Here is a 24,831-nt window from a genome sequence, read left to right as displayed (position 1 = left end):
CCATCGACAGTGGTTTTGATTGTCATATACGAGCAATAATAACTACTGTATGATAATTGTACGGTGATCTTCTTCTATATTCCCCCAGCCAATGTCCTATAGCTTCATCTAAAATTGGTGTAAAACTTTCGCGCTCAAGTCTACGACAAGCTTATCGACCGTCACGTGATCATGGTGAAGGCGAATAATGTCCCGATGATGAGGGCAGTAGAGTCGACAGCTGAAAATTCCTGAGGTATAATGAGTGTGTATTGAGATAAAAGTTTCACACTAATTTCATATGATGAATGTATACAGGCACATATATATATATATATATATATATATATACATATATATATATATATATATATATATACAGGTGTATATATAATTCATATCTGGAGAATGAGTGATAAAGAGTGTGTGGGGGCGTGAGAGTGTGAGAGAGGGAGAGAAAAAGACAGAGATACATGCGTCTAATATGTTACATCATCATTCATCAAAATATGCAAACTTTAATACACTGTATTTAACCTTGAACTATTAATCAAGTCATTTTGTGGCTGAAAATCAATATTGTCTTCTGAATACCTTATATAAATGTGTAACAACCCTGTGCGGCAAGAATTCAGAATGTCCATCAAAGTTTGTGCGGAGGTGGTACACAATTGAAAATGGAATGAGGCACTAAGCAGATACCTGAGATAAAATGTTACTTTGGCCATCGACTTGTCACTGTTGCCGTCAATACTTTTATAGGATGACCCCACGAAAGAACATACAACAGTGTCTCGTTCTGTTCAACAAAGACAGGCATGTACAAAATATACACACACACACACACACACACACACATGTATATATATATATATATATATATATATATATATATATATATATATATATATACAAATGTGTGTGTGTGTATGTATACAGTGTATTTTGTATATATATATATGTATATATATGTATGCATATATAATCATACATATATATGCATATATATGCAGATGTATCGGCAAATCCATTGACCTATACATGTATCTCATAGTTGAGCTTCTCATGATAGTCTCTGAACGAAAGTACAAAGCACAGTTTGAACCGATGTAAACCATCGACTTGTCAACTTTCAGGAAATTCTCTCTCTCTCTCTTATCTCTCTCTCTCTCTAATATTAATTTATATCGCTATAATATGCATACATATATGATAACCGAAGAATGCTTCATAACTCCAAAAGTGTTGGCAATACTGACGAAACGAAAAACGCAAGTAAACGAGAATATCTCTACTTATAACATTATGTATGTTGATATGCATACATGTAGGTAATCTACGTCCCTCCTCCGCGATACCATCACCATATTTAAGGCTAGCAAATGCTAAAAATGCATGGTTTGGTAGTCAAAATAAAAAACTAAAATGCATTTTACGTCAAACATTTTCTGATAGCATGCATATATATTTGTTACCGTTTAGTCAAATTACATGTATGCAGTATGTTCTCTATACCCTGCGTGTAGACTTCATACATGTACATGTGTAAAAACTTGACAAATGAATATCAAAGTGCTGTTGAGCTTTAGGTCTGCCATGGAGATACTGCATATATGTAATTCATTCAATGTATCTATAACAATACATTTCTTTTTTATATAAAAACACGTCATGCACTACGAGGTGCTAAGACAGTTGAAATAGCGGCCTCCGAGGTGGCAATAATAGCACTATTTTCTGAAGTGCACAGCCCTCCCCCCAAAAAGAGTGCAATTTCTGTCATCAAGGAATCAATGATTTCACTATAGTGTCTCTGGATAGCAAATGACATATTTGTTTTATATCCCTCCAACGAATCTATAAAAACTACATGTCGTAAACTTCTTAAAACAAAATTGTTTACAGATTACTGCGCAGACGATAAGTGTATAATAGGCAGTGGACGTGATTATATCCTAGACAGTGGTCTATGTGGCCGATTTTCCGATAGCAATTTCATACACTATTGATGAGAAACCATTAATCGATCATATATCTGTGACGTAATAATCATGGTACATTGCACTATACCATGAATATAACGTGACGACATGCAATGTAGTATGTTTTTATCCATCGGCATTTTGTCTTCAGCATCGGATTCATCATTATCATTACAGTGTTATGTTTGGTCACACGACGCTATGTTGGCCAATCAATGAACAGGATTTCATTAATGAAGGATATCTATGGTCTATGTTCTGCCTTGTGGATCACTTTCAATCAATGCAGAATCACATTCTCCTGCATCATAGCCTTCGACAGATTCTGATTTGTCAGGTCAGTCCTTCATTTTTGTGTTGTTGTCATGTTTATGAAGTACATGTACATGTATATGTACATAATAATACCCTGAATGCCAGAGGAATCCATACTACAATCATGCAAACAAAAAGACATCGATACATGTATAAAGATTAAACAGTGTAGCCTATAAAGTACACACGTTATGCCCGTTTTGAACAGTTTTGCATAACAAATATTTCAGCAAATGGTATATCATCCCGCTGCATCGCCCCTCCATGGTGAGCAAAATGATGAGACTCAAAACGGTCTCAACATTTTGGTCACTCTGGATGAGCAATTATGCAGCGCGTCATGTACTAGTACTTTCACGCATGCGCGCACCTTTGGCGGTGGTAATGGCGTAAGTGAAAGAAATCTGAGATGCCGCGAATTTAGAGCGTCCCTGCTAGACGTTGGGTAGCTGGGTCGGTTCGATCAGAATCTCGTTGATCCCTACCCACTGCGGCTGTGACACGGCGTACACGACGGCTCTTCCTACATCCTCCGGCTTCAGATACTTATTCGGGTCCACATCCTTGAATATTTCTGCGGCCTGGGGTAACGGGAAAGGAAGAGCCATGACAGTGATTTTTATACGGATAGAACATGTACTTACATAGATTAATCGATACTTATTATATACATGGACAAACTCATAAAACCATTATCCTAACTAAAAACACTTCCACATTGTTGAATTTGTGATGTTGTTCAAGAGTGGGTTTTATGGGAGTTTCTTTAAGCACTGTAAGAGAAATGTGAAGAAGTTATCAAATGTACTCATGAAAATGACAATCCAACATAATACTTAAAATGTATGTAAAATGTACCTTGGATTGAGAGGATGAACCTAGTTGAATATGTTTAAGTTTATCTTCACATGTTACAATTCAACAGAAAATGGCCAAGGATATCAAAGCACAGTCCCTGCTAGCCTGGCGAATCAAATACTATAAGCCTTCAGAAAATTGTCTTAATATGTTCAAGCTATAGTGCAAGTGAACTTCACTTTTACAGTGATATAATTAAAGGCACACACAGACCCGACATTCAAGAGGGCGCTATACGGCACTGTATGGATGCAACTGCCAGAGCAGGTTCCGAACGCACGAACGCACCAGATGCGTACGGTGAGTTTGTCTAATAATTGGCCGAAGTAATGCTAACCTCTCAGGTCGTCCATATTGATTCGGGAAGTAAGCACATGTGAGCAAATTGTGAAAGACTACTGAAACTGTTCAAAAGAGACCACACGCAGTCCAGTGATTGACGTTAATCTAATCAACTCCACATCGTCAATCTTTGTAACGAAGATGGCGTACATTGTCACACGCCATCGAACAATATCGTCTTGAATTCCTGGGTCCCGTTGCATAAAACTCTTTTAGCAACCTTAAAAAATTCAGGTTGGGATTTGCCCAACCTGAATTTTTTAAGGTTGCTAACCTAAGAATGTAAAATCCGTTGCATGAAAACTCTGGTTGGGAGCTTCCAACCGGAATTTTGTGATTTCAACCGGAAAAAAATCCGGTTGGAGTTTTATGCAACGGGCCACTGGTTCTTGTGCCTATAAAACCGCACCGGTCATGTTCTACGACGTATATAGATCTATACACCCAAACAGAGTCACTCATCATCTCCTTTTATCTTATCGACGTCAACGGTCTTGACATGGCCTTTCGGTCTGACAAGCATATTGTATAAAAGGTCGTGCAGCGTCGTAACGGTAATATTAATGTCCAATTTTCGTGAAAATGGTGTCATAAGATGTGCGAGACTTGAAAATAAAAAGTCAGCGAGCGGCGCGGTCAAAAAGTTTGCGCGGCAGAACAGTCGCGAAAAATGTCGAGGGAGGTTAATTCAACCCCCTCCCCTCGCCCTTTGAGGGTTAAGACACATTAGCGCATTGGACAGGTTTTAAAGTTACCTCTTCGTCTACGCTGTCAGCACCAAAATTGGAAGTGACGTCACCTGGCTGTATACAGGTGATCCTAATCCCGTGGTCTTTGACCTCCATGCGAAGAGACCGAGAGACGCCCTCAACGAAGAATTTGGTGCCTGTGTAGACAGCCAAACCCGGGAAGGCCTGTGGTGGAATGCGCCATCGATTACGCAATAACAATGATAAATGAAATAATAACAATAACCATTATCAAAAGATGCATGATGTTTTTTTGCAAGAAAATTACCACCACTGACAATTAATAATCTCGTTCAACGCAAAATGAGAATAACTTGGAATGATTTCATAAATGGAAGATCTACGACAGCGGCGCCGTCTTGAGATTAAATGCTTACCCTTAATACGTGACAACGGATCATTTCGACAATGTAGAACTACACTATTCTGTTTAGTTTCAAGGCAAAATTATCGACATCTATTTAAGCTAGCTCCTTCTCGTCAAAATGTGTCATCCAACTCGTCTGGTGTATGTTATCAGTCGGTCCGTGACGTCCTGAGAAACATCGGGTAAGCTTTGATGCTGCCACGGACAAAGAAGACATTAAAATGGAAACATTGCAATGTGAGTGTTTTATTACAGAATGCACTTGGCAGAGGTTTGTTTCATGGAATTTTTTTTTCACAAACTTAGTGGCAGGGCAGCAATATTTCAATTGTTGTTCACACAGCAAATAATTGATCAGCTTTGCGCACGGTCGTTTCCGCCTATATAATTATGCTAACGTCTATGCAAGTTGTAAATATTATGTTGATGACGTATAGATGTTTGATAAGTCGCCTGCTTACCACTCTCCCGGCATCTGATGATATATTCACGATGTGTCCTTTCTTTCGTGCCATCATTCCAGGGAGCACGGCACCTATGCCATTCAGAACCCCCTGTTCGGTGTGGGAGGAAACCGAAATCAAAATGTGAATTTTTATCTCTTCCAATTCTGATAAAACAACAACATTCTCGATTGGTCCAAAGTAGAGTTGCGCTCACTGATTTTTTTCCTTGCATCCAATTAGATATAATGATAAAACTGGTTGTTCATGAATCAGACAAGTTTATTTCAAGGCATCAGAGAAATAATCACCACAACAATTTCTCATTATTGCACCCTCTCCTGATTATAAAATCTAGTGGGGAGGAAATATGAATTCAAATGGTATGAAAGAACAATGCTCACCCGCGTAACTGCTCTTATACAGTAGTAGCTGAGTAGAACAAAGTACTAAACAAAATAATTACCTTACCGGGCTTTCTTCTCGTTATTTCTTATAATTTTATTGTATTCATTTTTGAGGGGGCGTATCATTCAAGATCTAGTACAGTATACACATTGTCCATTCTCAAATTGCGAATTCAATGGCCGATTTTACTTTGTCTCGGTGTGTTACATCGTGTTCTTGTCATGAAATCTCTAATGTAAAGTTACTTATATCTGTCTTTTTTTTCCGTGTAGCGCTCTATACCACTGATGAACATTTTGTAAGAAGAATTATTTTTCTATAGCATTATTGGGTATTGTTATGCACGATAATGCAAATATATTCAAACCGAAGGCATGACAAAAGAAGAAGTCGGGCGGAAGCTCCATGGTCTAGCGGATAAGATGAATGTCCGGTGATCAGGAGGTCATAGGTCCGAATCCTGCTTGAGTATGTATGCCCATGAGTTTTTGTTTTTGTTGTAGAAAAAAAATAACCGCCTTCAACACGTACAGACATGGATCCGGCCGACGCCAACCAAATCATAGACAAAAGGATTCGGGAGAGCCAGGGGAGTTCACTCTATCAACTGGACGCCACGATAACATCCAAGATGGGCTCATTTCAGCAGAAGATATATTACAATCAGCGAGAGCTTAGCGACGTACAAATTATAGCTAAGATAGAGGAGATGAGCAAAGACGAATACAGATTTCGGGAGCGTGGAAACGCGAAGAACAATACAAAGTCAACGTAATGCTGGCCAGAAAGCTAAAAGAGGCCGACATCATCCTAGAAGGAGAAGGAGAGACGGCAAGAGCAGAAGCAAATCAGCGGATAAACGAAGGTATTCAGATTTATTGACCAGAGACAGAACTTGATCAAGATGGCTGACAGCTTTGAGTCTGGACGGCTGACCGTACACAAGAACACGAAGAATTCTCCTGGCCGAGGATTCCGACGACGAAAAGCGAATCACGAGAGCGGAGTCGAGAGCGCGGGAAAAGAGGAATTCAAATCCGATATTTCTCTATTACTGAATTTGACAAGAAATGCAAAGACCATAGTACCGGTTCCATGCACTCCGTCATGGGACCGTTGATACAATTACGATCCAGAGAGTGTTTTAAATGTGTCAACACCAGCCAATTGGAAGGCTCCTATCAAGATTACGCAAAAGGCTCGCGAGAAAGTGACATTTTTAGCGTAGAACGTTTGAATAGCTTTCGTCTTTCAGAGTCGACGTCATACAACTATATATTCTGTTTATACTGACGCCTCGGATTTAGGCTATGGTGGATTCACAGATGGAAGGGAAGACTTTGGTCTGAATCAGAAATGCACCAGAGCTCCCCTTTTGAGGGAGACATTGTCCTCATCGTTCTACGAAAAACAAAACAATAACAAATAAGAGTGAAACGCGCAAAAGGTAAGTATGTATTTAATCAGTTTACACACCTTGCAGTTGATGTCTACAGTCCGTTCCCAGTTATCTTCGTGCAGGTTCTTCATGAGTTCCATGTAGCCTATCCCGGCATTGTTGACAAGTACATCAACTGGTCCCAGCTGTTCTTCCGCTGCCTTTATGAGATCCTTCACCTGTAGACCACAACATGATTGCTCTCTTTTTAATGTGGCTCTATTAACCGGGAGTGATGTCGACAAAAACAGAGGAAAGTCGCCATAAACGAACAAGAAAAGTGCTTGAATAGAACAAAGCAATACATTAGAGCATGAGAAAGATTAAACCTCTTGTATAAACCGAGCCATAGCATTTTTGTGATACAACGATATTATATACCTGTACTGCAATGTATTTGGATGTTTGCAACTATTTTGATATGGCGTTGGACCAGCATTATGATGAATATGTTGATCTGCACCATACCATTCACCCTGCCCCGAAGGGCATGCTATCGATAGTTTTCACCCATTCCAAAGCAAAATTTATTTTTCTGTCAAATTTAAAACGCGGCATTGCTACAGGTAAAATGGATCTTCATATATTACAATATGTTCAAATAGAGAGATATAACTTCTTAACACTCTCCTATGAATTGAGGTATACCATATATGTATTGTCCAGAAAAAAGCAGCCAAAGCTTGGACTTTACCGATAAAAAAAAAAAATTGCATCTCGTACAGAAAACAGACATTGACGTGTGAAATACTGCTTCATTTTTTTTTTCTTCTCAAGATGACGGGAAAACAGCGGGGCAAGACAGGTAATGATGTCCTATAATATTCAGTCTCTTTCTTGTTGAAACAGTAGTTGCGTTCAGACGGTGATTCGTAACCTCGAAGATTTATCTTTGAGGATAAGCTCGTGTAGACGCACTCGATATTAAGCTTACTTGAAGTTAACTTGAAGATAAGAGCCATGAGATATCCACGAGGACCCTCACTCATAGTAACCATCGTGTAGACACAATGATCAACGAACGTGTAGATAAGCGCGAACTCTTTAGCTTCCAGGTCAACCTCCCGAATAAGAAATCATGGACAGTGCCTCTCATACTGGGGTCATAGCGAACTTTCTTCCATACTATAGGAAATTTTATCATCGAGTGGGACTGGCTCGTATAGGCCTACTTGCGTGGGCAGGGGCTTATCCTCTAAGACAAGTTACCCCCCAAGGGCAAGCTTCGTCGTGTGAAAGCGCGTCGTATAAGGGGCCAGAACTTATCTTCAAAGATAGCTTATCCTCTAGGTTAAGGGTCACCGTCTGAACGTAACTGAACTCGAGGATGAATGCCCGTAATTTGGGTCAGATTACAATGGTGAATACAATGGATGACAGAAGAGCTGCCTCGTATGTCTACAGCTGAATAATGTCGTGATTGTTTGGATATTTTTTACTGCACCACAACATGCCATATTGGATTTTCCCTCCCTTTTCGAACAGGGGATTTTCATTGTCATCTTTGTCTAGCACACTGTATGCCAACTCATACTTCACCAGTATTCAGCTGTCACGTCAAAAAAAAAAATATGGTGGGTGAATAAACAAGTAGCGAGGAAACTCATAGGAGAGAAAAAGAAAAGCAACAAATTGGAACCTAGAAAAGATGGTGGGAAACGGAAATAAAGAATCAAAAGAAACTATATAGGTGACAGAGAAGAAGAGAGAAATACCACAGACAAAGCGATAGAAGAACACGAAGAAGGAGTAGGAGGAAGAGAGAAGACAGATTAGATCACTCTGAAAGTCGTTAATGACGTCACACCTGTTGCCTGACGGTGACATCAGTCTTAACAATGATGGTCTTGTGGCCTCCATCCCGGTCAAGGCTCTCCTTCACTTCTGCCAGTTTGTCCTCCCGCCTGGCAGCCAGGCAGACCGATGCTCCGGCTCGCGCTACTTCCTTTGCGATACCAACACCGATCCCACTTGAGGCTCCCGTTATTACGACAACCTTGCCCTTGAGCGCATCTGCCGTGAAATGAGATGGATGTAGGCCTACTTATAATTGTTGAAAAATCAACAATACACCCAGCATGAGAAAAAAAAGCCCTTAAAAAACTAAAAGGTCCTTTAATGACTATTCGATCAAAGAAGACCCGATTCGATCGCTTTCCTTGTCTGATTGAAATAAATGGCAAGAATGGATTAAAGGAAAAGTCCAACTTCATATACAGTCATGTGGATTGAGTGAATGCAGCAGTATTAGTGGAACACATCAGTGAAAGTTCGATTAAAATCGGACGATCCGTTCAAAAGTTACGAATTCTTAAAGTATCTGTACAATCACTGCTGGATGAGAAGACTACTACATGTACTGTATGATGTCACCCCCATGCGTAGAACGATATTAGAAAAACATAAAGATTGTTTTAATGAAAAAAGCGCACATTTCCTCAACTTGTAACTGACGTATGTTAAGGGTAATATAATTCCCCCTGCCTTCTGAAAGAGGCAAGTCAGGTGTTCTTCTACTATGCAAGAAAGTGAAAATATGTCGAATTTTCTTCGTACTTTCTTCTATCGTGCTATATACTGTGACATTACAAGCTGTAGCAGTCTTCTCATCTAGCAGTGACTGAGCAGAAACTTGAAAAATTCATAACTTCTGAACGGATTGTCCAATATTATTTTCCTCAAACCTGTGTTCTACTCACTGCTGCATTCACTCAATCCACGTTGTCTATGAAGGTGAACTTGTCGAGAGAGATAATTAATACAGCTGTATCAGTTAGTGTTGTGCACACAGGTGCACCTGTCGTCTGCTTGTACACTCGCACAAACGCATGCGTATACTGTGCGAGCACTTGTATATCAGACAGGGCTGCCGTAACGACACTTGTTTTCAACTAATATATTGGGCTCATAAGCTCAGTAGCATAAATCGCACCTAAAAAGGCGCAATCTTAGCATGAAATTGCGAGATACATTGTTGAAACGATTTGGGCAGCTTGCTCTATAATAGGATCAGTAATTACACAAGAAAACATCAATACAATTTACTTTTAAAGAAGTAGCTCTGGATCTGAGGAGCGCTACTATAGGTTTTTCAGTCGTTTTATGTATCATATTCATGTCCATGTCTTGAGAACGTTTACACAACCCTAATATATGATAATTCCACCCCAAGGCTCGCCAGAATAGTAACGATATTGTCTTTACAAGTGGGCGAAATTATTCATACCTGCAGAGGAAATGAGATGAAAATCTAGCCAATGACGCACCTTCTTATAGCAAGTGAAAATGCATCCCAAACACGTGTTTGGATCATTAGCAAGTTTGCTTTAATCAATGTATCGGTGACAAAACGTATTAGCTAACGGCGCGGCGTCTAACCAGTTTTATAACGCCAAACTTTATATTCTGGTGCTCTTCTGAGTAGCACGCACCATTTTCATCGCTGCGTGCAGGGGTTACAGTGTTGTAGACACCAGAATCCGGATATCTGTGTGCTTCTTATACTACTAGTGTACTTACTCTGAAGCCATACTATATCAAGGAGCTCTTTGGCTCTACTCACTTGCTGCAGAAGATAGCATCGTATTATGCCAAAGTAAGGCGTGAGCCAAGGCGTGGTATCCTCGTTTCGCTATTAAAGACGGTACTAAGTATCCTATAGAGATGCACAATCCGACAAATCTTGCGCGTATAGTGTTCTACTGATGACCAATGCGAGTGGTGACCGTTACATTATGTAAGGTCCCTCTATATTCAGCAGTGGGTTCTTAACTTGAAGTTGAGCGGAACACCCACAGATCTCAGTGTTTGCACATGTACAGCTCGTGATCCATTGCCAATGACGATACGCATGGACGGGGAGAGGGAAAGGGCTCAACAATACAACTCGATCGGTCATAGTCTGCTTTTATGCGAGAGGTCACTTTGTGCGGATGGCCAAACCAGCACGGTCTGACCAGGGAGGTGGCCACCTCCCTGGTCTGACCATGGAGTTACTGTAGCTCCATGGTCTGACTCAGTAGGTACCCAGCGACTGTGTAAGAAGACGTGAGATCGTTCGTCTCGCTGCTTAAAAGGATCGTATAGTTTTGGTTGAGACCTAATTTCAGGTTTCTAACATTTTTTTGGTGAGATAATGAGAAACCTCTTGTGAAGTATGAAAGAGCATGTAATTCCATGAGGAATTAAACGTTTATTTGATGAAAATTGGTTTTGAAATGGCTGAGATATCCAAAACAGCGCGATTTTAATAAAGTGTGGGATCCACCGTTTATTACGATCGCTTTGTTTTACTTTGTTTTTTGATGTTTCAGTCATTCCAAACCCAATTTTCTTCAAATAAACTTTGAATACCTCTTAAAATGGTATGCTCTGTACTATTTCATAAGTGTTTTCTTGGTATCTCGCAAAAACTTTCTTCATTTTTCTTTGGTTATTATATGGATTAAGTCTGGACATGATATGATTACGTTTTCCTATACACATTAAATTTTTAACTTGGCAGCCCAAGGGAGGGGGGGGGGGGGGGGGGGGGGGGGGTTAAACCCCCGAAACCCCTCCACCCCCCCCCCCCCGATCCGCCACTGTGCATGGCTGCGATTGCATTGTCTTTTCTAGATACACGAACAGACTTAAAATGAAATAAAGGGCATGAAAGGTTTTGACATAATAAAACCCGATGTTATTTTGGGGGTCATCTGTTTTTACGAGCCCGACATCGAAGAGTCATACAACCCACGAGTTCCACAGTAAAAAAGATCCAGGAGTCATACAGCCCGTGAGCTCGACACAAGGCAAATAAGGTCCACGAGTCCGACACATTTTAGTGTAGACAAAAAAGGCCGATGAGTCAGCACACCTGGGGCATGTTTCATCAACGTTTGCCAGCGCTGGCAACTTGAATCACCATAGCAACAGTCAGTGACCAGAGCATCTCAGCCAATCAAAACCAAGGATTTTGCTGAAATTATCAGTGCTGACAAACGTTGATGAAACAACGCCCCCCCCCCGCAAACGAGGCCTACGAGTTCAACACTGTGTATCAAAAAAAGCTCCGTCACCAATGTAATGTGGTCTCGTGTTTTTGTTTGTTTTTGTTTGTTTTGTTTTTGTTGTTTTGTTGTTGTTTGTTTTTTTGTTTTTTTGTTTTTTTGCTTTAGTGTCAAACTCGTGAGTCTTCCTGGAATTGGACTTATGGATCTTACAGTATATGCCTACAAAGTGTCGAGCTCGTGGGATGTATTGACTCGTGCGCTGTATGATCGTGACTCGTGGGCTGATATTCGTATGGGCTGTATGACTCGTGTGTGTTGGACTCATGAGCGCACCCATTCATGGTCTCTATACACTATTTTTTAAATGATTCACCGTTCTGACTCTTACGATTTTCAGCATTTTTTTTTTATTATTCATTTTCTCATTACGCATGTATGCGTTAAGTGCTATAGCCTATACATACAATATGAATTCGTTTGTTGTTGTTTTTATGCCTCCGCCATGAAGTGGTGCCGGAGGCATATGTTTTCGGGTTGTCCGTCCGTCCGTTCTTCCGTCCGTCCGTAATGAATTTTGTGGACAGCGTAACTAAAAAACATTTTGAGGTATCCTGATGAAACTTGGCGTATTAGGGGGTGAAGTTGTGCCTATCAACTTTTGGGTGCACATGCTCAAGGTCAAAGGTCAAAAGGTCTAGGTCAAATGCTTATTTATACAATTTCACTATTTCCCCCATATCTATGCAATGCTTGAAGATATCTTCTTGAAACTTAGTGTATACATGTATTACCCAATTAAGATTCTCCGGTGAAAGTTTGGGGTCATGAGGTCAAAAGGTCAAAGGTCAAGTAAAATGTTAAAATTTCACTTTTTTCTCTGTATCTTGGAAATTGTTCAAGGTATCTTCATGGAACATTATATGCATGTACTGACTGGCAGTTGTTATCTAGGGAATTTGGGGTTCATGGGGTCAAAGATCAGGGGTCAAAGGTCAAGGGCAATACTTCCAAATTTTACTATTTTCCTTATATTTATGCAATGCCAGCAGGATTACTTTTTTTTTACTTGATGTATGCATGTATAACCCAATAGAGATTCTCAGGGATTTTTTTTTTTTACCAAGAAGGTCAAAGATCAAGTAAAAGTGCTGAACTTACTTCTTTCTCCATATCTCGGAAGTGGCTCAAGTTCTGGCTCAAGTTATCTTGAAACTTATGTTCTGCCTAACAGTGATTCTCTTATAAATCAAAGGCTAGATGAAATTGATAACAATTTACTGTTTAATACAGAAATTTGCACTTTTTCTCCATACCTTGAAAATTACTCAGTGCCTAAACTTATGAAAGGGTCAAAGTCAAGTTAAAGTTCTCAAATCACCAAATACATGCTCTCCTATTCATCCAATTAAACATAGGTCAAGGAAGGTGAACATTCAATACATTTGTGACAAACATGTCATTTTGATATTTTGCCAATTTTGTGAAAATTTATCACACATTGTCCACCATGTACTATAGATCTATTACGAGAATCATGCTTAGGAGCGACATTTCTAGCTTTTTAATCTGTTTCAGCTCTGTCACTGCAGTATTTCCCGAAGGTCGTTGTCGTGCAAGACGGAACTTCGCCCGAATGCTGGGCCAGAATGGAAGTACAAAACTCACTCTTGTAGACATTTATATGATCAACGTGAAATAATGTGCCAACCCTATTTCACCACGCATTTACATCCGTGACAGCTCTCAAAATGAAATGGTAAATCTAACATTTCAAATATTGTCACTCTTCCAACCTTTAAATGCCACACTATAAATGTTGTATCCATGCGGTGCCAGGTAAAAATGGCAGAGGTAAAAATGGCAGAGGTAAAAATGGCAGAGGTAAAAGTGGCAGAGGTAAAAATGGCAGAGGTAAAAATGGCAGGGGTAAAAATGGCAGAGGTAAAAATGGCAGAGGTAAAATGGCAGAGGTAAAAATGGCAGTGGTAAAAATGGCAGAGGTAAAAATGGCAGGGGTAAAAATGGCAGAGGTAAACATGGCAGGGGTAAAAATGGCAGAGGTAGAAATGAAAGAGGTAAAAATGGCAGTGGTAAAAATGGCAGGGGTAAAAATGGCAGGGGTAAAAATGGCAGGGGTAAAAATGGCAGAGGTAAAAATGGCAGAGGTAAAAATGGCAGAGATAGAAATGGCAGAGGTAAAAATGGCAGTGGTAAAAATGGCAGGGGTAAAAATGGCAGGGGTAAAAATGGCAGAGGTAAAAATGGCAGGGGTAAAAATGGCAGGGGTAAAAATGGCAAGGGTAAAAATGGCAGAGGTAAAAATGGCAGAGATAAAAATGGCAGAGGTAAAAATGGCAGTGGTAAAAATGGCAGGGGTAAAAATGGCAGAGGTAAAAATGGCAGAGGTAAAAATGGCAGAGATAAAAATGGCAGAGGTAAAAATGGCAGGGGTAAAAATGGAACAGGTAAAAATGGAACAGGTAAAAATGGCAGAGGTAAAAATGACAGGGGTAAAAATGGCAGAGGTAAAAATGGCAGAGGTAAAAATGGCAGAGGTAAAAATGGCAGGGGTAAAAATGGCAGAGGTAAAAACGGCAGAGGTAAAAATGGCAGCGGTAAAAATGGCAGAGGTAAATAATTATGTGGTAAAAATGTCAGAGGTAAAGTTGTCAGTGGTCGAAATGTCAGTGGTCAAAATACTAGAGGTAAAAATGCCACTGATAAAAATTTAGTCGTTGAAATGTGAGAGGACGAGGTAAAAGTGACAGAGATTTTTTCCTTCATGTTTCTGACACCTTTCTCGCAATACGCGCTTTTCGTGCCTTCTTCTCCTGAAATAAAGCACGGGGGAGACCGGGGAGAAATGGGACACGGGGAGAAATATGGGACACTCATGTAACTTGAAAAACGCTCGGCCAGTCAACAATCCAATTATATCAGTAAAAAGATGAGCCTCGGTACACCTGAAAATGGACATATCAACCACTATACAGCTCTACAGGTATCTTGTCAGTAAAATATCAAACTCACTTTAGATCTCGTAGGTCCTATACTATCTTAATAAGTATTTTTAAAAGCGTGCAAACTACTGAAAATAAAATTGCTTGATAACAGACATGCAGGTATGAAAAATGATATTATTGGCACGGATCTTTTACTGTTTCCATTTGGTTTCCGTTACCACTGGGAGAAATTTCGAGATTTTTGTTTTTGCGCCATGTGATACTTGAACAATGTAATAAAATATTTTGCAAAAGCTTATTTGTTTTTGCGCCGTATAATACTTGAACAATGTAATAAGATATTTTGCAAGAGCTTACTTATGTCTGCCGATACATCTGCTGTAGTTTGTTTTTTTGCGTTTTGTATTTTTATTTCTACATTATGCCGTGATCAGGCCTTGTGAGATAAATAGGCTCCTACGAAACCTAAATGTGAGAAAATAATATCGAACAGGTGAAAAATTAGCGGTTTGCTTCGACTATGTCTCCTTCACTTCTTTACACTAAACAGTTCAAGAAATGAAAAATAATGACAATATACTAGCCTGGACGTGAGCGGAATTCGTTTGTGTAAGAGTGTGTATGTGAGAGTATGTATATCTGCGTATATGTTTATACCAAAAATGGGTTCGTGTGTGTGTGTGTGTGTGTGTGTGTGTGTGTGTGTGATAACTTCATTGGGCGAAACAACGTAGGATTAAACTGTTTAAGGGCTTTGCAGCATTGTTGGAACCCCCTTATAATGATAGGTAATAATAATAGTAATAATAATAATAATAATAATGACAATAATGATAATAATAACAATACTGAATAATAAAATAATTTCCCATAGGACTACTAGGCTCTTAGCGGTTTTATTATTTCTCTGCACACAGACAAATCACGCCACTGCACTTGAATCAAACCCAGAATGCTGAGAGTGCTCTAATCTCTTTAAAACATAATTCATTCAATATTCTTCAAACCTGCAATTTGGATTTGAAAATTCGATAAATACAGTTTGCTCTGGCTAGGTTATCATTCAAAACCTCTTCATACGTTTATATCTCACGAAATCGCTCTCATTATACTTCTGACATTGTACTTCTGCCATTTTTACCTCTGCCATTATTACCTCTGCCGTTTTTACCTCTGCCATTTTTACCTCCTCCGTTTCTACCTCTGCCATTTTTACCCCTGCCATTTTTACCTCTGCCATTTGTACCCCTGCCATTTTTACCTCTGCCATTTTTACCTCTGCTATTTTCACCTCTGCCATTTTTACCCCTGCCATTTTTACCCTGCCATTTTTACCTCTGCCATTTTTACCTCTGCCATTTCTACCTCTGCCATCGTGGTATACCTCTGCCATTTTTACCCCTGCCATTTTTACCTCTGCCATTTTTACCTCTGCCATTTTTACCCCTGCCATTTTTACCCCTGCCATTTTTACCCCTGCCATTTTTTATCCTGCCATTTTTACCTCTGCCATTTTTACCTCTGCCATTTTTACCCCTGCCATTTTTACCTCTGCCATTTTTACACCGAACCATTTATGCAGGGGCGGCGCAGCCGTGGGGGCCGTGGGGGCTCGGACCCCCACACTTTTTGTGCACCATACAAAGGAATACATAAGGTCTCATCACTTTGGGTCCCCACGGTCTTTTTTAAACCCGGAAGTACGTAAGTGGCACTAAAATGGGAGGGGAGGGAATGAGCTGAGGACCTTTTTTTTTGTTTTTTGTTTTGTTTTGTTTTGTTTTTTGCTTGGTAGCTCATGAAACCCGGAAGTGGGCCCCCACACTTTTGAAAACAGTGCGCCGGCCCTGTCATGTCTACGTGCACGTTCTCATTTTTAGAGTGAGATCATGAAGCTACAGTGGTTTGTAGCTTCATGGTGAGATAAAGGATTAAATTTTAAAGTCGTTTCATAGCAATAATGACGTCCTCTTTACTATGGTTGTCTACTTTCATTTTGTTGTTTCTGCAAAAATATACTGATTGTACCCTACAATAAAATCGACATTTGCCAGTTGCGTATATCTTTTAATGAATTCCTGTTTTAAACATCGAAATACAATATTGTCCACGGCTGTTTCATTACAAACTCTAAAGGGCCTTGAAGAAAACTGAAAACACTGGAGGTAAATCCCTCTATGACAGAAACCGAGGCCAATACACCAAAGTCCGTTTTACCCGACCCACGGGGTAATGTCTAACGGACCTACGCTCCAAAATATTTGGATTACCATTAGATTTCAAGAAAACTGGGGGGATTCTGAAGAAAGCTACCAAGGGCCTTTGTAGTTCCAACCAAACCCTATGCTGTAACCAGGGAAAAAAAATCATCTCGGGGCATTTTGTTGAAGTTTTTATCACAGAAACATGACGAGCCCGCCCAGTTCGGTGATGTGTTTGACCATTCTTTCCCCTATATACGCTATCTTCTAATACCTTTGTGCATGTGCATGCAGATGGGATCTCAAAACCCGTTTACAGTACCCCCCCCCCCCCCAAAAAAAAAGAAGAAGAAAAGATAAGAAATCTCATGATAATGTTTGTGAACGCCAAGTCCTGTTCACCAGCACAATTTTCAACTCTTCTATGACTTTCAAATATCAATTTTCATAGCCCCTTCTCATATTTCTCATGAGTCCAAAGACAGAAGGAGAAATGGAGAAAAACACACATACACACATTCTAAAAGAAATCTCCTAGGGTGAAAAGTCGAACACATCCCTTTACTGTTTTGCTTTGCTTGTATGTTTGTTGCAAGTGTGTGTTTGTGTGTATGTGTGTGTGTGTGTGTGTGTGTGTGTGTGTGTGTGTGTTTGTTAGTTTGTGTGTTTTGTTGTTGTTTTGTTTTTGTTTTTGGGTACATGCTGTAAAGTGTGCGTGTGTGGGGGGGGGGGGGGCGAGTTATTCAGTCCTCAAAACGATACTTTTGATATTTCAGGTTACAGAATACAGTACTAGTAAGTAGGCCCTACCAATTAAGTAGTAGGCATGCTAACATGTTTCAGCTTGTCTATACACTGCTTAAGACGACTAAATATCAGAGCCAATATGCCCCGGCAGGATGCACATAGAAATTATAAAAACACAATGGCGGATCCAGAGGGGGTTAGTGCACAATGGCGCGCGCCCTCTCTTTATTTTTTGTTAAGAACAATTAAAACAAAAAAGAAAAAGAAAAATGAGGGGCTTTGCGCCCCCCCCCCCCATTACTTTTGTAAAGACGCCTCCCTTATACGGAATTCCTTGATCCGCTCCTGTAACAGGCCGACGGTGTACTTTTGGCTCGCTATACTCGCTCACGTATCCTACACATTGGTTTCATGATAGTGAATGTTACCAGGCGAACTTTGACTCCTGACCAATCAAACCCATTCTGCATTTTACCCTCCTCCTCCTCCCCCTCCCCCCCCCCCCAAGCCACCATGTGCACTACATTAATATACCATGTTGTTGTTGTTGTTGTTGTTTTAGGTTTAATGGCAATCAGTCATAATTTTGACTATTTTTGCCAGACTATATAATATATATATTTCCCTATAGATTAATTATCAATATTTCTTAACAAATTCAAATTCTATCATAATATCCATATTTGTTTTATTTCCAACCATATTTTTATTTTAATTATAAAAATTTTAATGTTTTCCTCGCTCAGTCAAAACGGCCACGTTGCCACCCTCGGTTCTGTCTTACCAACCCGGCGAAGTGCGTTTCGCAGGCTTCTCAGGCGTGCGCCCTATGTAACTCGAGAAGGATGGTGGCGACCGTCATGCCTGAGCGTGTGGAGAACAATATTCCGATATAATCCAAATCCAAATATATTCATTTTATTTATCTTTTTTTTAAAATATGTATGTAGCGAACATTTGTGGGCAGAATCAAGGGTGCAAATGATGAAGATAGGTGCACTGGTGGTAGGCCTATACCTTCAACATATTCTAATGTATAATAAAACATCTACACTAATCTTCCAAATACTAATATACAGTAATACTTAACATACTGCGGCATATAATATAATATGCATGTGTGTATATGCCTATATACACACACATACCTACTCATGTATACATCTGAGATCATAAAAATACACATTCACATAATATCAATAATTCACTGTTTTACAAATTTTACAAAATAAATTTTCTACTTTACACTTCATTATGAAAATACTACATTATAATCTTTAAGGTTCGTCAAACTTATCCTTGACTCAAACGATTTGTCCTGTACACAAATGAGATTATGGAATTTTGAATATTTCGATTTTGAGACGCTAAAAGTTTAATGATATCAGAGTCACGATTTGTGTTGGTTTCTGCCATTAACATGGCTCTTTCTATTGTATATTTCGGGCATTCTATTAGGAAATGTTTAACTGTTTCAGGAGTGGGGCAATAGGGGCAGTTTCCTGTGGGGTGTTTTGCTATTTTTGCTAAATCATAGTTAAGGCCGAGACAGCCCATTCTCAACCTGTGTATAATCATTTCATGTTGTCTGGGAAGATGACATGTGAATGGCTGAAAATTTACAGATGATTGGATGGTTTTTAGAAAGGAGGTTGAGTTATTCCACTTACTTTGCCATTCTGTTTTATACTTAGTTACAAGGACTGACTTTATCTCTGAAAAACTAAGGTCGTTGTAGATTTCGATAGGTTTCGTCAAGGCTTCTTTAGCTCGGGAATCAGCGGCTTCATTGCCGTGAATTCCACAGTGTGACGGAATCCATTCGAGTGAGATGTCCGTGCCTTTATATTCTAGACGAGTGACAATTGTCCTGATTTCAGTGATGAAGTTGTCGTCGTAAGGTTGTGATTTGATGGCTTTAAGTGAGCTCAGCGAATCGCTGAATATGACAGCTCCTGTGTGGAGGTCTAATTGCTCAAGCCAGTTTAGGGCGAGGATGATTGCAGATAGTTCTGCTCGATATGATGATGTGTGATCACGTAATCTTTTGCATTGGGAATAACGAAGTGATGGCACGTAAAAGGCGGCAGCTGAATTGCCTTCATTTGGCAATTTGGATCCATCAGTAAATATGACTTTATTGTGAAGTTGATGTTTCCATTTGGAATTGATCAGTTCTAGGCTCCATTGTTTTTGAATTAAGGGGTTGTCGTCTTTATTGAGCCACTCAGTTAGCTCTGAGGAGATTTTGATTTCGCTTAAGTGCCAGAAGGGGATTTCTGGGGGAGTGAGAGGTTCGAGTTTTGTTGTGAAATTTGCGCTTTGAATTCTAAGTCCGAAAGGTTTGCGTGAATTTTTCTCTTTCATATACTCGTATTGCCAGCAGTTTTTTGTGCTTTGTGATACCGGATGGTTTGCGATTCTCGTCAAAGACGCATGGTATTTTGTAGTCAGCATCTTTCTTCTGATGCATAAGGGGAGTTCTCCCATTTCTACTTGAAGGGATTCTAGAGATGTGGCGGGAGCTGCACCAGCACATACTCGAAGAGCCTGATATTGGATGGAATCCAGTGGTTTTTTTTTAGCTTTCTGAGGCGGACTCATAAGCTTCACATCCATAGTCGAGAAGAGACCTGATCAGTGCTCTGTACACCATAAGAAGGGTTTTAGCAAAGTTACCCCATGTAGTTCCCGCCAGACTCTTTAAAATATTTATTTTGGGTTTACAACGATCAACAACATCATTTATGTGTGTATTCCATGTTAATTTTTGATCAAAAGTGAGACCTAAAAATTTCTGACTTTGTTGATATTTCACTACATTATCATTTATTTTTATCTCCGGTTTTTCAAGTTTAATAGAGTTTGTGAAAATTACTGGGGTTGTCTTTCTGTCGGATAATCTGAAGCCCCATTCGTTGAACCAGGAGTTCAATTTTCCAAGATATTCATTGATTTTTTTGCCAATGAACTTTACATTTTTCCCTGATTTCCAGAGTACGCAGTCATCAGCGTACATTGACATATTTACAGCGGGATCGGTGGGTATATCATACATCATGAGGTTGAAAAGAAGGGGACTGAGTATACTTCCTTGTGGAAGACCATTACTGATGGTTTGGGGACTAGAATTTGTGTTTTGGATCCGCACTTGAATTGATCGGTTCGTCAGGAAGTTATGTAAAAAGCGAACCACGTTCCCTTTTAATCCTATACGTCTTAGTTTGAATATAAGTCCATCAATCCAAAGAGAATCAAATGCTTTTTCGATGTCGAGGAATACAGCTAACGTATGCTCCTTATTTCCTAGACTTTTTTGAATGCTATTTTCTAAGTTGACTATGTTGTCTGTAGTACTACGTCCCTTCCTGAAGCCACTTTGGAGCGCTGGAATTAGATTGTGTTTGTCTGAGTACCACTGGAGACGAGATTTTATCATACGTTCCATGATTTTAATAAAGCAGGAAGTTAAGGCGATTGGACGATACGAGGAGACATTTTGGGGGTCTTTGTTTTGTTTTGCTATCGGGGTGAGTATAGAGTGCTTGCAGGCTTTGGGGACGTGGCCAGTATTCCAGATTTGGTTTATGAGTGAAAGCATGGTTGTTCGTGCTGAAGGGGGCAATTTGCTGTAGACAAGATAGTTGATTTGATCCTGTCCTGGGGCGGATGTTTTTCCACAATCCAGAGATTTCGACATTTCGTTCATGGAGAAATCTTCATTAAGTACTGAAGGAGATTTTTCTAGTTCGTCATGTCGGTTTCTCTCTAGGACGGTATCGTAGAGGGCGGTATTTGGTTTCTTTTTTCCGATATTTGCAAAAAATTGCGCGAAAACTTCAACCTTCTCTTTATCTGTTTTTACTTCAGTGTTATTTACAAATAACGCAGGTATATTCCTAGTAAATTTAACAGAAACATTATTCATTGTTTTTATGGTTTTCCATATTTCACTGGTAGGGGTAAAGCGGTTCAGTTTGGCGCAGTAGTTTTCCCAGTACTGACGTTTGGCTTGTCTAATAACTTTTTGAGCTTGTGCCTTCTTTATTTTATAATCATTTAGGTATTGCTGTGACATATATTTTGCTGCTCTGTTTTTTGCTTTATTTCTTTCTCTCACTTTTTCAGAGCATTGCTTGTTCCACCAGGGAACAGCTGGACGGTCTTTTTTTTCTTTTGAGGAACTGATTTTGAGATAATTTTTTGTCAAATTTGTAATAAAATTCTCATAAAAAGTTTCCGTGTCCTCGTGCTGAATGTCAGCGGACAACAAGGTTTCAGATAATTCTGCAAAAATATTCCAATCTGCGTTTTTAAAGTGATAACGACTTAATCGATCTTCTTGATTTACTTCAACACTGCAAGAGAAATTCTTAATTGTTGTAGCCAATGGAAAATGGTCGCTACTGAAGCGATCGGTAAGGACAGACCAGTTGCTTTTATTTGCTATGTTTGGGCTTGCCACTGTAAGGTCAAGGCATGACAGTTTGCCGGAGTATGGATCTAGCCTCGTGCCTGCGCCGTCATTTAGCAGGACCAGGTGTTGGTCGTTGATAAATTCCTCGATGAGGTGACCATTGCGATTGGTGTGCTCGCTTCCCCACAGGGTGTTGTGACTGTTAAAGTCACCAAGAATTATGACATTTTTAGTATCATTTCGATTGCTTCTGATTGACTGCGAAAGTGCCTCAATTGTGTTTTGATCAATCTTTTGACAGGGGTTATAGAAATTTATTACAGTCAAACGGGAAGAATTTATATGGAGAGTTATTGTTTGGATTTCGAGTTCCGCATGAGAGGTTGGCGAGTTGAAAGGGATAGTGTTATGCACGTAGATGGCACACCCGCCTCGGGGGCCACTCTTCCGATTTCGTGGGAAGCATTACAATGTATATAGTTTGGTATTTGCATAATGTTTCTTCCGAAAACCAAGTTTCTTGGATGCATATGATGTGAAAAGGGTTCTTTTCACGTGACTGTACAAATTTCTTTAGCTCATCTCCGTGGTTCTGGAGGCCTTGTGCATTCCATTGAAGTATAGACAGGAATGCCATAAGGACGTATATGTTATGTGCGAATATATGCATTGATACGGATGATATCAACTTTGATACTACACTTAGTACTTTTTGTGAGGATGTGTACCCGGACTAAGTAGTACACTATAGTGGCAGATCCAGAGGGGGCGCACCGGTCGCGCGCCCCCTCTTTATTTTTGCTTAAAACAAAAGAAATAAAAAGGAAAAAATGGGGCCGGGAGGGGTGCGTGCGCCCCCCCCCCCCCCCTTTAATTTTGCAAAGGCGCCTCCCCTATACAGAATTCCTGGATCCGCCACTGTACACTGTAAGAAAATAAAAATGATACTTCACTCAGGCTGCGTTCACATATAGAAGTATATACTATCCGGGTATTCGGGCTCGTTTTTCGAAGGCACGCGAATAGCTTGAATCGAACGATACGATTTCCTCACATCGGCTCACATAAGAGGGCACTATTCGAAAGTACCGAATACCTGCGAATAGTATAGCCAAGTGGGAATCGAGCTTGTTCGATTTCCTTTCAGCGTATACCGTCTCTCGTTTATGACATAATGACACTTTTGGTCTGGATTTGCCCTCTAGCAAAAATAAGCATGTAGACTGACATTCTGATGCAGTTTAGAAATTACGATTTGCTGGGATGTAGGATGAAGAAATCCTCACGGCATGGGATGGTGAGTTGACGGTGCGGGTGATGGTGTACTCGGCCCGGTGCCCGAATAGCGAATAGCGAATACCGAATACATTGTACTTCTACGTGAACGCAGCCTTACACGTTTGAACCATGGAAACACATGCCAGAAACGAAGCTGACTGAATCCGAACATTGCCGCCAATCAATGGCGTAAAATTGGGTTCGACATAAGCATGGTTCGAATAAGCATGCACACTATTAGAGTAACTAAGCAAAAGGCGGTCATGTCCTCTAAATCTATTGCGACCACACCACCCTCTTGGTGAAATGTTCGGCTCAGTCGACATGACAGGTGTCAGAGTTAGAACATGCTGAACATACCAGATCTCCCTGTCGATGAAGCCATTGCAGTATTGTCCCCCTCAGGCAGCTTTACCCTCAAAAGTCCTGAAGAAGTCCCACAATCAATATCCGTACAGCAATGTCGGTGTCTACCGTACTAGGGAGGTTACCCCACAGAACTCTTCTGTGGGTTATACCCACCCGCCTAGCCTACTCAGCTCAGGACTCGGCTGTATGTACACACATGGATGTCACCTCCGATCCCTGGTACACAACTTGCATGCAAGGGTCATGAACTGCGATATGCCTGAACGGGCCATCATAAATTCGCGTCAATCGTGATACTACACTAGTACTTTTTGTGAGGATGCGGAGAGCATTACAGTGTGTTGCATTCATCATCGGTGTTTTCCCACACATCGAGTAGATAAGCGAGTGGGAATCGCTGTACATTAGTTTAATCTCGTCTAGAAGTATAAATCCCTCATAGATTATTTCAGTGACTAATCGTGGCTAAGACATGGCTACGTTTATACACATATAGTTAAACTGCACTGCAAGCGCAATATAGCACTAAAAGGATTCTGTCTCCTTTTTTTTTAACCGACTAGTGACAGCTTCAAATCATATTACTAATTTGAAGCGCAATAAATAAAATTGGAGTGAACTGAGGATTGCATTTTTCATGATGGGTACCGTTCATGGACCACGGCACTAGTATGTGTCAGCATTCACTGAAGCATCTAACCAACACTGGACAATCTGCACAAATCAATGAACTATATGACTGATTTGACTCCAGTATTCTGCAATCCGCTTCCTTCGTACGTGTCACCCACTGATTTCTAGTACAATTTGTAATTTTACCATGAAACAGTACCGGCAGTAGGAATAAGTGACTACCAAACAATAAAAACTTTACCCTGGTGGCTACATCCTTCCTGTATTTAAAAAAAAAAAAAATCTAACGGCACGGTGAAGCTAAGGTCAAACAAAGCACTAAGTACATGATGTATCATACAAATTACA

At 40.1% G+C, this 24,831-nt stretch overlaps 1 protein-coding gene across 1 annotated transcript; it reads right to left on the bottom strand.

Annotated features, from left to right (window-relative positions):
- Positions 1-2,710: 2,710 nt before the first annotated feature.
- Positions 2,711-23,915, bottom strand: LOC139717758 (uncharacterized). The gene is made up of 6 exons (XM_071629260.1): positions 23,842-23,915; positions 8,689-8,894; positions 6,920-7,060; positions 5,054-5,146; positions 4,232-4,390; positions 2,711-2,857 (listed from the first exon to the last, which is right to left on the bottom strand). Exons 1-6 carry the CDS (start codon positions 23,864-23,866, stop codon positions 2,711-2,713), a joined length of 771 nt encoding a protein of 256 aa, XP_071485361.1. The 5' UTR covers positions 23,867-23,915.
- Between the last annotated feature and the right edge of the window lie 916 nt (positions 23,916-24,831).

Source organism: Diadema antillarum, unplaced genomic scaffold (assembly GCF_040938485.1).
Source record: "Diadema antillarum isolate AM-2024a unplaced genomic scaffold, OU_Dant_1.0 scf00000082, whole genome shotgun sequence".
In the NCBI taxonomy this organism is placed as follows: Eukaryota; Metazoa; Echinodermata; class Echinoidea; order Diadematoida; family Diadematidae; genus Diadema; species Diadema antillarum.
This window is presented reverse-complemented; position numbering and strand designations above follow the sequence as displayed.

Excerpts from the sequence above, each read along its gene's own strand:
- LOC139717758 (XM_071629260.1), bottom strand. The coding sequence starts at position 23,866 with ATGGCTTCATCGACAGGGAGATCTG. Across the intron at positions 5,147-6,919 it reads CTGTAGACATCAACTGCAAG|GGGGTTCTGAATGGCATAGG; the intron begins GTGTGTAAACTG and ends CACACCGAACAG. Across the intron at positions 4,391-5,053 it reads CATCAGATGCCGGGAGAGTG|GCCTTCCCGGGTTTGGCTGT; the intron begins GTAAGCAGGCGA and ends ATTCCACCACAG.